The sequence below is a fragment of the Telopea speciosissima genome, chromosome 1 (genome assembly GCF_018873765.1).
Source record: "Telopea speciosissima isolate NSW1024214 ecotype Mountain lineage chromosome 1, Tspe_v1, whole genome shotgun sequence".
In the NCBI taxonomy this organism is placed as follows: domain Eukaryota; kingdom Viridiplantae; phylum Streptophyta; class Magnoliopsida; order Proteales; family Proteaceae; genus Telopea; species Telopea speciosissima.
In genome coordinates this window covers 27,830,109-27,846,002 of record NC_057916.1, presented here as the reverse complement: position 1 = coordinate 27,846,002, position 15,894 = coordinate 27,830,109, and the positions used below count along the sequence as shown (strand labels likewise).

At 38.0% G+C, this 15,894-nt stretch overlaps 2 protein-coding genes across 2 annotated transcripts; one reads left to right on the top strand and one right to left on the bottom strand.

Moving 5' to 3' along the window:
• Positions 1–1,521: 1,521 nt before the first annotated feature.
• On the bottom strand, positions 1,522–3,354 carry LOC122641436 (protein FAR-RED ELONGATED HYPOCOTYL 1-like). Its single transcript, XM_043834708.1, has 3 exons — positions 3,254–3,354; positions 2,357–2,922; positions 1,522–1,727 (listed from the first exon to the last, which is right to left on the bottom strand). Exons 1-3 carry the CDS (start codon positions 3,298–3,300, stop codon positions 1,654–1,656), a joined length of 687 nt encoding a protein of 228 aa, XP_043690643.1. The 5' UTR covers positions 3,301–3,354; the 3' UTR covers positions 1,522–1,653.
• Positions 3,355–8,651: 5,297 nt separating this feature from the next.
• LOC122641502 (probable WRKY transcription factor 49) lies at positions 8,652–10,968 on the top strand. The gene is made up of 3 exons (XM_043834762.1): positions 8,652–9,166; positions 9,269–9,412; positions 10,332–10,968. Exons 1-3 carry the CDS (start codon positions 8,808–8,810, stop codon positions 10,828–10,830), a joined length of 1,002 nt encoding a protein of 333 aa, XP_043690697.1. The 5' UTR covers positions 8,652–8,807; the 3' UTR covers positions 10,831–10,968.
• Positions 10,969–15,894: the final 4,926 nt, after the last annotated feature.

Below are 15,894 nucleotides of genomic sequence, written 5' to 3'. Positions count from 1 at the left end.
AGTAGCAGAGAAGAACCAACCATACAAGAGGCAGAACCATTACTGCAAATTCTACAATTCGTGGAGAAAAATGACCGTTGCAGCAAATCCAAAACATAGGAGATGGGGTATTTTACAGGGCTTACCTTTCACAATGGAATAACTATAAAAATGAGCATGAAGAGGCCTTGAAACAATGGAGGAGGAAGTAGATAGAGAGAAAACAAGTAAGCAGGTGTTTGGACTCTTGTAGCTTTGATAGCAACAAAGGAGAGAAGAGAAGACGTTGCCCTTCCCTAATAGTTTGAGCTTTTAGGTGAAATGGTAGTGAACATGGTATCAGAGCAGGGAGGTTGAGAGTTCTACTCCTGGGAAATGCCGCATGAGCTCCATGTGCAAAGACCATGGGATTTTTGTCGGCACGTGTGGGGGTGTATTGACATTGCCGTTGCCCTTCCCTAATATTTCGAGCTTTTAGGTTTAACGGTAGCAAACACCCATTAACTTTGCTGTTTTTTTTTGTCAGCAGAATAATGTTTTGTAGGGGAGGGTTTTAGCTCTTGCTTGAGCATTCGAGAGCCAATTTAGAAGTTCTTAGTTCTTTCGGGCTAGGGGTAAGGCGGGCATGTCCCCCCCTCTTGTATTTGTTCTTTTTTGATCATTCTAATAAATCTTAGGGACTGTCCCGGGTCCCAGACAAGTTCCGGAAAAAAAAGAATCATGTCTCCGGACCAGACATGTTTCTCTTTTCAGTAAAAGCTTCAGAATTCCCGGATGATGAAATGGCCAAAATGGATTTCATCTATAGGTTTTTGAATCCTTATAAGAGATACATATTCTAAAATCAATAATGCATTTTAACCAAATATGTATCCAAAGTCCAAACAATATTCTCATTCTCAGTTAAAATGCGTTTTGCCTGCTCAGAGTGGGAATGTGCATTCTCGCACAACATAACATAGCCTAAATATGAGATGTCTAGCTGTCTAGGACACTGTGTTTGGCTCTCCCCATGTGCATGCGCTTGACTTGCCAGGCACATAATTTGTTTGGGGACTGGTTTATAGTTTCTGCTTCAACCTGATCAAGTAGGGTGTGTGATTCAGTTCCCATTTCCAAGCGGCTTTAGTGGGTAGTTACCTTCCATGATAGGAAACGTTCTGTTGTTCTCATCCCCCAACCCTCCTATTCCCCTCCCCCATTTCTAATACTGAGGAGCGTGTTATATCTATGGAATACAGCCACTTGTTTTCGAAGTTGAGCTAGTGGCCTGCAGGCTACGAAAGGGTTTTCAGATGAGAAGGGGGAGGCGTGAGTTTTCCCAATGTTCCACTAATTTCAAATTTCAGTTACCCAGACCTACTGGATCTTTCATCGACACCTATTTGACTTCAATTCAGGGCACTGAAGAAGCAGAGGTAGGTGGCTGCAGCGATCAAGGAGGAAGAGAAGAAGAGGCCAAGGCTGCTGTTGCTACTTGTCGTATTCAGGCCAAGCTGGATGCCAAGGATGGTCAGGGTAGGGAAAAGGCAAGTCAAATAAGGCTATTGACACCAAATTTTTATATTGAATCATGTCGTTTACCTGGTTTAAATTGAAAATACATGATCAAAATAGTTGTTGTTTAGCAATATGTACATCTTACACAAATGGTTCGAACACATTTTATTCCTTTTAAAGCAGTAATGTTGAAAAATACTGCTCAAATTCTTGATCAATGGTTGGTCCCCTAGGCTCTTCTTGTTCCTCTGCATCCAAATAGGTGAAAGACAAGTGAAATTTTCAAGTACTTGGAACCAAAAAAAAGAAAGAAAGAAAATAAGGATGGACAGTAAATTGTATACCTTAAGGCATTAAGTGGAGATAGCTCTTCAAGTATACGAAAGCACCAAGGACTCAAACAAATCAATTTGGGATTATAACCCTATAATCTAACATCTCAACACTCTCCATTATGTATATAAAAACTATAACTCTATTTTCACCAAAAGATATTATAACTCTATAACTCCCGACATCTGAACACTCCATCAGCATACCTAACTAACTCTATACTTAGTTAGACAACTTAAGGAGGATAACAAAGGCAGTTGAGCTTCGAAACCATGTTGGAGGATCTAAACCAAAACCTGAACGCATTAGGTGCAGCTTGGTCCTCAACTATGTGAACGCATTGAAGACTTGAACAAATTGATGTGGGCCTATAACTCTACAACTCCCAACATCTCAACATGGGTCGTGGTAATAAGATGGCAACCCCATGAAAATTACCGGATCATGATGAAATGCAGCAGCAATTCTTTGATTTGTCCGGATAATAAGGTTCTCTTCTATCTGAAAATTCTTTAATTTTTCTTTTTCATGAAGGATATCTAACCTTGGTTGATGCACCATTTTCCAGAAGATAGCATGAAATGATCTGTTTCCGATGGTCCTTTGGAGCAGATTATCATGTCATCAAGTTCCTTGGCATATTCTTCAAATTGTTCGAGCTGGTCTTCTAAGAGTTGAGCTTTTTTGCCGAACTGCAATCGACCCATAACGTTAGAACGATTGAATTCTGCAACTCCAGTGACAATCTCTTGGTCCTCTCTATAGACATTATTAGGTTCCTTATTAATGATTCTGCTGTAATGGAGTGTTTCCTTCATACTGTTGCTGCTACAGCTACCTGACGATGTGCAGGATTGCATATAGGTGAACGTCGGTGAGGGATATTCGGGTTCAAGCGTGTTCTCATTCTCATCAAGCTCTGCTACTCTTTTTCCCTTCCTCATCTCGTTTCCATCTGATTCTTCTTCTATTGGTTGTTCATTTTCACAACCAGACCTTTTGCACCCAAACTTATACTTTGATTGGGGAACGCATAACTGATCATTTTCCAACTTCCTTTTCTTGTTCAAATTAAAAACTGTGGCTTGGGTTACCTTGTAGTCATGGAAGCTAGAAATAATGTCGGTGAATTATCAACCGTAAGATAGCAAATTACAGCAAGTGTGACTAAATAAATAAACAAACAGGTAAAGACTTTCTGGTTAATCTGTCTCCGAAGAACACAGCAAGAAATCAGGTAGATCACTGCTCAGTTAACCCCTAATCGAGCTTATGGGGTAAAAGATGTCTGAAACGAAAAACAGTTTCAGTTTCAATGATATCAAGTATTATTTGGTAGGTGAAAGAAACCAAAACGAAAGGACTAATCATAGACTTGTAAAACAAAATTTTGAGACAAAAAAAGGGAATGGAAAGAAAGCCAGTGTTTTATAAATCAAACCTGTTAACAATAGTCGAATTTGAGGTCCCGATAATATCTTCATCCATCTGCAACAATAAACAAAGCTGCCCACTGCTTTAATCAGCGATCTTCTTCGTCCTCTAAACTGTTAAAAGCTATAAATGAAAATAAGTAGCAGCTGCTGTGCAAGTGAAGGATGCAAAATAGAGACTATATGATGCAGGAGGAAAAGACACATGGATGGGAAGAGTTATGTGTCATGGATGGGAGGAGTTATGTCTCATGGATGGGTTCTGATGAAGAGAGTCTTTGCCTCTGAGACTCAGAGCAGTCTTCACAGTCTCAGTTAGGAATTGGGGTTTCATGCAATTGAAAAAAAAAAGGGATTATAAAATTAGAATGCGTGCTGTGCTGCCTTGTGTGTGAGCCTCATCACCGCAACCATGGTCATCTCCTACTCGCCTGGCTCATCTGAACTTTAGTCTTTAGCTCCAATTTTTTAACTCAAAAACATGAATTTCAACATGGGCGGCTGCACAACTGCACCAATTCGAGGGCACTAACGTGGGATCACCAGTCGATGAACTAGTAATGTGCCTCTTTTGCTCCACCTAGACTCTGTGAACGACATGGTTTTGAAAACTCCCCATGGAATCCGTTTAACCTTTAATTCTATATGTATTTAGTCCTGCTCCAGTCCAATTGATACCCTACAACTTAATGGTGGTGCTCGGTTGTTGGTCCAACAAAACGATTTTTTTCCCCTTAAAACACTAATTCCAAAGTAATCGTTTCCTATCCGGGAGCGTAGCTCCCACGCCTACGGTCCTGTGTCTGTTGCTGTCTCTCTCTCCTCTCCCTTATAAAATGACCCCTCCTTACTCCCCCCCCCACCTCCCATAAATAGAAATTGCATTTTAGGTCCTTAAAACTCCTCATACTAAAGTTGGCTTAGGCTATCTACTGAGTAGACTTGATGCTTTTTCAATCTACTTGGTTGAACCAACAAGTCTAGGGTGTAAATGGATGGTCAAAAATCTATATTTAATTCGTATTGATAGTCATTTAGGAGTATCCATATTCGAAAAATTGATTTCTAAAAAGTATATGAATCCATTCGAAAATTAAATCGGATGTGAATACTAATCCAAGTATAAGTAATGTTATATTCGATTCAAATTCAATTTTTTATATCTCTAGACAAATCAAGAAATCCATCCAAATAACTGAACTGGTGGGGGAGCGGGAATCATTTATGTTGAGGGATCCTAATTCTTACAGACAAAAAACTAATCCCAGAGTAAACGTGCATGCATCAACCCATGCGTCACTCTTAGTTATCCTCACAAAAAGAAAAACTCTTCGTTGCTTTTAGGACCAAGTTTCATTTCACCCACAGTGAATTTCTTCACCATGGCCAAGGGTACCGTTGGATTGCATTAGAGAGATAATTTTGACTTTGTACAAAAGGGTAGGGGTGTAATAATGATGCAAGTCTCTAATCATGGGTCACATCACCAGTGGACAAGGAATTCTTCGTTCACGACCAGTGAAGGAAAAAATTTGATCCTTATTTTTACAACAACATCATCATCAAAGTTACAAGTAATATGACAGTGGGGAGCTAATTTCGACTTCAAACTAAAGGGTTAGGGGGTGTAATGATGATGCAAGATTTCAATCATGGGGTCACATCACCAATGGAGAAGGAATTCTTTATTCACCACCAATGAAAAAAAAAAATATTAATCTTTACATTTACAACAACATCATAGTTTTGCTTTTATCCCTATAGACTCCTCTATGGTTGATTTATCCAAAACTAGGGTAATGGGTTAACAGAGAGTATTCATCAACAAGGTAGTTAAAACGAAAAATTCCAGCTTATGCAGGTAAATTTAGTGTTTAATTTTGTGAATGGTATAATCCCATTACCAACACTAGCAGCACAATATAAGTATTAAAAAAAATTAATTGAAGAAGATTAGCACGGATTTAGTGATCAGTATCAGAACAGTATCGATCAAGGATCAATGGTACGGCCAATAGGATAGTGACATGTGGTATTAAGATTAAAAAATAAAAAAAAATATATAAAAATCAATATCAAATTGAAAGATACGACGGGTCCAATACCAATACCTCAAAGGCACAAACCATGAGATGGAGAGACGAATTGTAGAGCAGTTGGAAATCAAATTTCTGCACTTGTGGAATAGAAGGAGATAAAGATTGGTAAATGGCTTTTTTACCTTAAAAAACATATTTTTTTCACCTAACATTTTGCCCTGTATCACGGAAAAAATCATTCTCGCCATTGGAGAGACAGGGTTTTCTTAGAAAGTCACATTTCAATTTATTGCTTAATGGTTCTCTCCTGTCAGAGCTTGTTTTCTCAAAGATCTTTATCTCTTTTAAACAAAATAAGGTTCTTTGTTTTTTGTTTTTTTGGTAAGGAAGCAAAATAAGTTGAGTATCTCAAGCATAGTTGGGAAATCAGGTTTTGATTCGGATGTGTTACACGAGGTCAGTAAACAAAACATGAAACATGATCAAGAATCATGAAAACTCATCCAGGTTTAAGAAATGACTAGATCAAGTCTTGAGTTAGTTTGAGTTTTCATTTATTCGGTATTTTTGCCTGAATCATATGAAAATCACCTAAGTATAGGTTTTTTTCTTCTTTTTATTGGGTCATATACTATTTATAGAACATAAGTTAGGTCTACAACTAAAAAAATCTTAGAATTTTTGTTCATTATCTTCAATATTAGCCCCTCTTTTTCTTCTCACCTGTGAATAAATCATATCCTCATTCATTCCTCCCTCGGAGAAGGAGAAGGAATATATTAAAAAAATATAAGGAAAAAAATGACTCGACCTGACCAGTTTGAGTTGTTAGAATCACCAGGTTTTCAAAAGAGCAAGTCAAATCGAAAAACCTAGATTTTCAACTATGATCTCAAGGCGTGAAAGATTTCCTTCAGTTTTGGTGAAGAGAGAAGCTCTTCATCCATGATTTCTGTGACTCTAGTATCAAATCGTGGAATAATGACCCATCATGTGATCTTATCATTATCTCCCCTCTTGTCGAAGGTCCAAAATATCCCTTTTGAGTCACATCCAACCATAGCACATGTGGATTAATAGATTCTCTCTTCATCTTGGGATAGAAAGGAAAACTTGGTCCATTTCAAGATGTTAGAGCACTCTTGTTTACACAATTCAGGAGGGACAAAAAAAAAAAAAAAAAACTATCAGAGCATAGATCAAGGTATCAGTATCTTATTGGCATCACCAACACCTAATACTAATACGATATCAATGTGGATCGAGAGTATCGACCAAAAAGTTGATTTGTTTTTAAATTTATGTCTGATATAGGCTGATACGGGTCCATCCATATCGTATCAGTCTTGATATCGACATAAATGTTGACCAATATAAATATTGATACCGAAACCAATACCGATACTGATACTGATACCGATACCTATGACCTTAGCATCAGAGAAAACATTTTCTCAAGAAGATAAAGCTAAGCATTTTGATGTGACGAGCGATAGGCCAGATTAGGATTAGGCCTTACTGTGAAGGAGAAAATCTTTAGATGTCATAGACTGGGTGATGATGACAGTTCCTTATTAGTTACTTCCCTTTCGAAATTGCATACCATGGGCCCAATGGGCCCATGGGCCTAAGCTGCTATTTTGTCTTGCCGACCCTTTCACCAAGACCGTGGGTTAGTTAGTCCGTCACTTCCCTTTTGGTCTATTGGGCTAACACAGACAGCTCGGACCAACCCCCATGCACTGCACGTGAAACACCAACACGAGACAAACACGTGGCACTTGTCCATTTCCTCCCTTAATTAAAGAATTGGACCCCACTCTAGCTTTGACTTTTGATAACATAACCAAACGTAGGACGAGGCTTCGGTGCCTCCACCTGTGCCCACTTTCTCTCTCCGTCTCTTTTGTTCGCTAACTGCTAAACTCAACCGCTCTGGCAGTCAACCCCTTGTCCCTTTGCAAGGGTAGGAAGCCCTAAACTTTGTTTGGACTCGCAAGTCAAACCACTTAAAACCATACCTTCCCTCACTTCGAGGCTTCACTATTATAGCCATTCAAATCATTTAGAACAGAAGCTGACGTTATAACTTGTAACTACAGAGTACAGAGTATGAATTTACAGAAACTTTTCTAAAGAATTTAAGCTTTCTTATGACTTAAAATCTCCCAACAAGGAAGATCGTATCTTTACACTTTACAGTAGTTGAGAGTGAGAAAGAGAGAGACAGAGAGACACGTAATGCTAATGGAGTAGAGTAGCTCCACCAACTGCAACCCAGCAATTGTCAATGTCTTAGTTGGTTTTTTTATTGACTCTTTTCAAGTCAATCTCAATCTTCTACTGTTGATGTCATCATGGGTATTACTAGAATTCTTGCCCACCCTAAATCATGCTTAGGGGCTTTAGAGCAGGCTCTTAAGGTGTAAATAATGGATAATATTTCTAAATGGGAACCCAAAAAACAAAAAATTCATATAAGCCTTGAAAATATGTATAGTAATTCTCCCCAAAAGAGAAAGTACAAGAGAATGAAGCTATTTTCTTTGTGGTTCTAAATTTGGAGAAGAAAATGAAAATATGATTCATGAATGAATATTGAGATAATTAATACAAATCTATAATTAGGGTATCAAACAGATTCTGGAAAAAGAATGAATGGTTGGGGAAGTCCACAAGTTCAGATTTTGGCCATTCTAGGATTGGAGTAACCTCCTTTCCTGATTGAATGCTTTTGAAAGAGAAAGAAAGCATATAAAAAGGTATGGGTGGAAGTCATGAAAATGCTAAGTGTTTGCAATGGTAATGTAATGTGTGTAGTTATCATTCAATTGATTCCTCTTCTACCATTGGCAAATTAAGAAAGTGACTGTGAAATAGATGGTAATTTTAAGAGTTGACATAAGGGTCCATTGATCCCTGTTTGGTTTGTTGTTACTTCCTTCTAATCTGCTAAGAAACAAATATTTACTCATGTGCCCATCACTAATTTATCCTCTTATGGCCTTCTCCAATGTTCTACTTCTTCTAATAGTGATATTCAGATAGAGCCAAAGAACAAATATTAAACGAAAAGTCAATTTCAAAGAAAACTAATATTTGTTAACTCTAGTTGAATGGGGTCACGGGTTCTGTGGTTTTGGTCTACCTTAACTATCTCTCCCCACTAGCTAGAAGATCAAAAAAGAGGAGGAGATTTAATAAATCTTTTGTTCAATTAATAAATGAAATTGCAGAAGAAGATAATAAGATGATTCACTGCAGGTAGTTTCAGTAAGAAAGTAATTTTTGTAAGGTGTGGAACTCTTATAAGTTACAACAATCTTTAAGTGGAAATTGCAGAAAAAAAGTTTAGAGAAAAGATGCCTCATCTCTCCCTCTTCCAATGTCATAACTTTCCAACTCTTTCTTTCTTTTTAGTTTAGAGTGAACCCGTAAACATCCCTATTTAGTACTAGCTCCTCTTTATCTGCTCCACTCTCCCCTCCTCTGCTCTTTCATAAGCATATCTCTCATACACAGTATGGTCATCAATTCTTCTCCTGCTTCTTCCCCTTTTTCATTCTCTGTTTCTTCTAATGCACTATTAAATTGTGATCCGATGACAGCAGAAATGGAGGAATTAAGTGGTAATGGATCATCTGGGTTTGGTGATGAGCTCTTAAGATCGCTTCTTGATGATGAATTCCCTTTCTTTGTATTGCCCCAAGTCATTGAACCAGAACCTGCTTCCTCACCAGAGCCAATGATCAACAACCTGGTCTCAACAATCTATTCCAGAGACAGACCCACAACCATTGAAGCTACTGTGGATGCATTATCTTTCACAAACGCAGTTCATGAATCCAACAGCAGCAACAACCATTCCATCTCACAAGCCAGGTATGGAATGAGATGGGCTTTCAACCAGATTTTACTGTCTATTGTTCTTTCTTTTCCAATCGTTTTCTCTAAGAAATTTGAAATTCTTATACCCTGTTGCAGAAGTTCGATGTTAGATAAGGAGTTGAATAAGATTGATAATAAGTATACTCTGAAAATTAAGGGAAGTGGGAATGGAATGACAGACGATGGTTATAAATGGAGGAAATACGGGCAGAAATCCATCAAGAACAACCCGTTTCCCAGGTAAAATTTCCTCTGTTATCTGTATTAGCTTCCTTGGCAATTCCCAAGTGATTACTGAAATCTCTGAAATTCCCCCAAAAAACTTTTGATTTGTTCTACAATTTCCTTTATTATTTTAAAAAAAAAAAAATAGTTGTCATAAATTAGAGAAATCCAACGCACCCATCCCAGGAAAAAGGGAAGTATTTATTGCATATTGACAAATTGGATTATTTTTCCTCCATACCCATAAGTTCTTGCAGTGAGTAGCTGCTGGCATTGAAGTTCTAATTTCTGGACTTAAGAATGGCCATGGTCATATGTCTACAAATTCCAAGAGCATTAAGTTTCTGGGAACATTAACAGGAGTATATAGGACCGTAGGGAGGATGAGATATCTGTCCTCTCACTATGAAATGATGAAATTTTTTTTTTTTTTTGTTTTTTTGATGAGAGAAATGATCAAAAGTTGATCTGGAAATATGACTAATCCTTTGAGTTTGACCAAAAATTTTGAGAAAACTCTGCTCCTTGTTTGCCATGTATTACCTTAACTGTATGGGAGGATGAAAATTGCATCCTCCCATATGTTATCTTTAAAGCAACATGATTGGCCCCAACCAAAGCACATCCACCATTTAGTTGCAACCGTGTAAGTCGCAACAAGGCTGTGGGAATATGTCCTTACAATTGCATATAGCAGAAGAACATACATGGGGCTTCGGCTTCTCTCCAGTCACTGGAGAATTCCTGTGAGAGAAAATAGAGAGGAAGCTTGGGCTTGATGGAGAGAACTCCCCAATCATTACTGGAGAGGATCGTTACAATTTCCTGGTTTCTTAAAAACAGATTTCTAATACAATAGTTAATGCATTCACCGTGTAATAATGTGGTTTTCATGTTTGGTTTTAATGAATGAATGAATGAATGGGGGAAGCAGGAGTTATTACAGGTGCACGAACCCAAGGTGCAGCGCAAAGAAGCATGTGGAGAAGTCAAGTGATGAACCCGACACGTTCCTTGTCACCTACGAAGGCCTCCACCTCCACTTTGCCTTCTCACACATATTCCCATCTCAACAACCTAACAATGCTTCTTACCCACCTGTCAAGAAGCCCAAAAGGCCCATTCTAGAAGCCCAACATCCTTTTACCCAAGTAGTCCAAGAAACACAAGCCCAGGAAGAAGGGCCCATTCCATCAAGCCCTCTCACGAGTGGAACTGAGCACATGTTTGTTGGTGCAGAAGTGAGCCCACAAGGATTGCTAGAGGATATTGTGCCGTTTCTGATTCGAAGGCCACCAAATAATCTCCCTTCTTCAACTTCCTCTTCTTCATCTTCATATCCATCGTCCCCTCTTTCGTCTTCATCCACTTCTTCTTCTTCCTTTTCGTGGTCCCCTACTTATTCTTCTTTTATTGATGTCGGTATGAGGTGATATATTATAGGACTTCAAGTTTTGGCCGCCACTGAATAAGTCCAAATGGTGGTGTCTAGGTGACTTAATATGAAGCAATGATAAATATTGCAATGTATCCTGTAAATTGAGAGTAAATAAATATGTTAATTCTAGTTTTGATTTTGTGTAAAAATTTCCCCCTTTAGTGGACGAGTCTTGGCACAATGGTTAAGTTAGTACTAGCTATTGCAACCTATTGGTTGCGTGTTCAAAACTTTGAAACAGTTTCTCCTATGAAGCAAGGGATAAGGCTGTGTAAATTTGCCCCTCCCAGATCCTGCACCAGAGGGAGTCTCGTGCATTGGGACACTCTTGTTCCTTTTTAGGTTTTGAGTCTCCAAAAGAATGAAAATCTTGAAGTGGAAAAACTTTCCCGCGTTATTAGACTGCAATTTCAATACCAGATGGATTTTTTTTTATTAATTTCTCTCTCTTACTCTGAACATGTGGCCCTATGTGGATGATACCTTTTTTAGGACCACCATTGGTGTGGAGCAGCTTCCTTCCCACACCAGCGACGTGGGGAACCATCTCCCATCTTAAAATTACCGCATGCAATCTAGTTTAATAAAAATTTCCTATAAGCTACATCAAATTTGAGTGATGATTCAAGGTAGGGCTGCTAATTTTTTTGAGTTCAAAATGTTAACGTAGGCAAAAATATAATGCACATCATCTACCCCAACTGAACGTACGGGTTGATCTACAACAAAATGCACATATGTCATGACTTAAAATGTTCTCTCTTCACCGTTGGTAAAAGGAAACACAGCCTTAAGAAATTACTTAGGGTTCTATTGGAGTAGGGATGTTGGTAGAGATGATTAAATTAGAGATGTTTCATAAAGTCATGAAGATTATAATACTCCCCTTCTATGTATGCTAATACCCCTTTTTATTGGGTTTTCTTCCTCGTCACTATGCCTTGTAAAGTATAACGCTTTACTATTTACTACATGACAGTACATGAGTTTAGTCCATAAGATAAAAGATTAGGCAAAAATCCCATTGGTACAATTCCAGCTTAAAATGAGTTGAAATTGTAGTTAAAACGAAAGATGTCATTTTGTATTTTGGAAAAAGGCTCTTTGATCCCAAGGCGTACACCGTACTTCCTCACAATCATTATTATATCAATTATGTTATGGACAAAGAAATAATGGTTTTAAAAAAAAAGAATGTGAGAGGGTCTAGTGTACCCTACTTGGTCCAAGAACCCTCTCTCTAAATCATATTCATCTCCATTTGATGGCAATTTGATAATTTTACTAAAATTTTGAATCAAAGTTTGAGCAACTTTCTTTTCTTACTTTGGACTATTACAATTCAGTAATTGAGATTGATATTGGGTCCCTTATCACATGGATTAGCCCATGTATTGCCAAGTGGCAAATAGTGAGGCATTATGCTTCACTAGGAATAATAATGCCTAGAAGGACTTTTTTTTTTTTTTACTTTTTTAATTGTGGTACAATTATCTTCATAGGTAGACTTGTCCTACTATTAGGTTTTTGGTTGCTTTCATGAAAATATTGGATTTATTGGCTAGATAATTTTAACAAGCTTTTTGAACTATTTGGAATTGGTTACACAAATTCGAATTCAATTAAGGGGGAAATTTTCTTGCAGTGAAGGAATGTACACCAATCAAGGGTCATTAATGACTGCCCCCTATTTATGAATGATCGACAGTACCCCCATTGATGCGCAATACTCTCTCAACCCCATCTAAACCTCTTGGTCAAGGGACTCTCCCTTACGGTGGGTGTGGGAAAACTTTGTCCTTCAATTAAAGTTATGGAATATCATATCTTGAACATGCGTTACATGTAAATAGGTCAATAGCTTTTATTATTTCTATGGCATACAAAAATGTAGAAAAATCAACTCAACTCAGCCTTATCCCAACTAAATGGAATTAGCTTCATGGATCAATTTTCTCTATTCAGAGTTATACTTGTCACTAATCTTAAGCTATGCATGTCTTTCCTCGTTAGTTCTCTTAGCATCATTTTAGGCCTACCGTTGGCTCTTTTAGCTCTTTCAATCTGAATAAAATTGTATTAGTGTTAGGCAGGCTTTAGCGGAATGGTAAGGTTGCTCCATTGCAACCTGATGGTTGTGGGGTTCGAATCAGGAAACAGTCTCTCCATAAAACGGGGTACGTAAGACTATGTATGTATCTACCATTCCCCCAAATCCCGCATTGGCAGGAACCTCGTGCACTACGTACACCATTCTAAAATTGTATTACTTTTGAACCTTGGAGATATAATCACAATGCCTAGCACAATAACAATCAAATTGTTTTTCTATAAAAACAACCAACTTCAAAATTTCCTCTTATATTTAGGCAGCGTTTGGTATGCATTCTAGGTCAATTTTGCACTTTGAGATGATAAAAAGTAGTTTTTTATCATCTAAATATTTGAAATCGACTGAATTAACAAATCAAAGTGTGATAAAAGCTATATCTTTGAGTTTTGGAATTGAGACACCTCTTACTCAAACAATGTGAGAAAAGAAAGTTTCTGATTCCAAATAGTTTTTGACAATTATAAACTAAATATTAGACCTCCTGAAATAGAAAGCAAATACGATTAATCAACATTGTCAAGAGTAGGAAGTGTCATGGTAATTCACTATGACCATATGATGTACATGTATAAATGTGAATATGTGATATACACGTGATATACGTATATAAGGGTCTCGGGTTTTCTTTAGGCGGACCCAATCTTGAGCTTGGGCTTTAGCAGGTTTCAGTTAGCAAAGGCATTGACCCAAGCCCAAGCCCAAGCCATCCTGACGTAGGATTCATTTTAAAAAACGTAACCCAAAGCCCAAAAACTGCAGCCCAACTTTACGTTTTTTTATTTATTTTCCCACTGAGGGCTTGGGCGGGTTTACCCAAGTGCCGGGGTCCTAAGGGAGATTAGCGACTTCTTCATTAAATAAGTAGGTTTAGAGATTAGTTGCCTTAATTGACTTGGTAATTGGGGGCCTTGGTGCACAAGTAATGAGAAAAGGACCTGTGAAATCTCTACCAAATTTGTATTGTTTTAATTCTTCAGTTTGATTGGCTTCCTTTTCCATGGCATATATTGTTTAAACCCAAACAGGACCGGTTCTTGACCACCCGTTTGTTTGGTTTAAGTGTGAATGGATCATATTCCAAATTTCCTTGTAAAAGTAAGATTGTCCATGTAAAGTCAGTTTTCTTTGTCTCTTCAAGATCCAAGTTTTGTAGAACTACGTTGAAACTCACTTTTTTTTCAATATCATGAATAGTTGCTTATTCCTGGCTATGTTTGTTTCCATGTAAAATTGAGCATAAAAGTAAAATTTTCCTATGAATTTTTACTGTTTATTTTAATATAAAACAAAAAAATGCATTATTCATCAAATATTAGTGTAAAAAAAAATTGTCATGTAAAGTCAATTTTATTCGTCTCCATAAAAGCTTCAAGGGCCAATCTTTATGGTCAACCACGGTGTAACTCATTTTTTCAGTATCACGATTAATCCATTATTCATTACAAAAAAATGGAAAAAATAATTCATCTTTATTACATATGGATAAGGCAGTGTGTTTTTAATGATCCTTCCTCATAGGAGCTTGTCAGCTTCATGAATGATAATTCTCTAAATAGTATTTGGCTCTTTAGTTGTTTTTGTTTTTTGGGACTATAATCATCTCTAATAGCATTTCTCATAGTCTTTTAATCATTCCATCCGATCACCCTCCCCCATCCTGTTACTTTACTTCTATAGTTTATTGATGGTTCTTGGCTTCCCTCTCTACAGAGGGATGGTCGTGACTCTTTGATTCGTGATTCATCCTTTTACTGATGGTTCTTGGCTTCCCTCTCTGCAGAGAGGTAGTCATGGTTCTTTGATTCATGACTGATGGTCACCTCCTTGGCGCTAGGTGTAAGACTAGTTTGGGTTTGTCGATTTCTTTGTTTGAAACTGAGGCCATCCGTGACGTCTTACTTCTCAGATGTAGCTTGTAAATTACCCACTTGATGGTTCTCTCTAACTGTCATCCTATGGTACTGGGCCTTAAGTGATTTTCGTCATCTTTAGATTGGGCCACCATGGCCATTGTGGATGATGTTTTAATTTTATCTTATTATTTTATATATATTTCCTTTGCTTTAGTTTCTCGTCCTATTATACATGCAACCTAATTTTTAATTAAAGGCGCCTCTCATTTTTTTCTGTCCCGACTTGGTTTGGTTTTCGACCCCCCTCCCTTTTTAGTTCGTGATTTATCTCGCGATAGTGATTCGTAATAAAATTACAGATTTTAACAAAAAAAAATAAAATTCTTTTGGCTTGGAAGTAGGAGCCTAGTCCAATTCCAATTGAACCTGGTCCGCATGGCCAGTCAAATCCATTCTAAAACCATGGGCTTGAGCCGCGTAACCATAAGAGACCTTGTGGTCGTTTGCCAGCCCCTGATCCCCACCGACTTGTAGGTATCGTATTCCTCTTCTAAGAGATAAAACACGCGCGCGTGGAGAAACGTACCGCTGAAATGCCAACTGTGTGGTGAGTCCAGGTAATCAAAGGCTCTTCATTCACCGTTAAGGGTTGGAGCAAGTATTCGCGCGTCCGCTACCATTGCCTCTATCAATGAATAAAAAAACAAAGATAAGGTTAGGTTAAGGGTTTTCTTGCGATATCGAGGAAAACAAAGTACATATCTGGTTATTGAAGAAATTTTATCATATTATTAGAGAGAGAAAAGGCGTGGGAAGCAAGAGCGGACTGTAGACTATACACGAGAGGGCAGGGTCACGGCAGCACCAATCACCAATTCACCAGCATATAGCCTTTGCTCTCCGCCCCCACGAAAACGAAAAAAAATCCCAAAGGCCATATAACCCCCTGATTTGATTTTTCTTGCTATTCCTTACAGTGTGTTGGGGAAGCGTCTTTGCACGGAGCCATGCGATTTGATATCTCTGCTAAAAAATCCGAGCTTGGGACGAACAACCAGCATTCCTTGACATCTACCTAGTCACTGCTTTCCCA

Bases quoted from the DNA above. Each gene is read 5' to 3' on its own strand.
- LOC122641436 (XM_043834708.1), bottom strand. From the start codon at position 3,300: ATGGATGAAGATATTATCGGGACCTCAAATTCGACTATTGTTAACAG. The intron at 2,923-3,253 runs GTTTGATTTATA...CATTATTTCTAG, and splicing joins AATTCGACTATTGTTAACAG to CTTCCATGACTACAAGGTAA. The intron at 1,728-2,356 runs GTTAGATATCCT...ATTTGGATGCAG, and splicing joins AAAATGGTGCATCAACCAAG to AGGAACAAGAAGAGCCTAGG.
- LOC122641502 (XM_043834762.1), top strand. From the start codon at position 8,808: ATGGTCATCAATTCTTCTCCTGCTTCTTCCCCTTTTTCATTCTCTGTT. The intron at 9,167-9,268 runs GTATGGAATGAG...ACCCTGTTGCAG, and splicing joins CATTCCATCTCACAAGCCAG to AAGTTCGATGTTAGATAAGG. The intron at 9,413-10,331 runs GTAAAATTTCCT...TGGGGGAAGCAG, and splicing joins AAGAACAACCCGTTTCCCAG to GAGTTATTACAGGTGCACGA.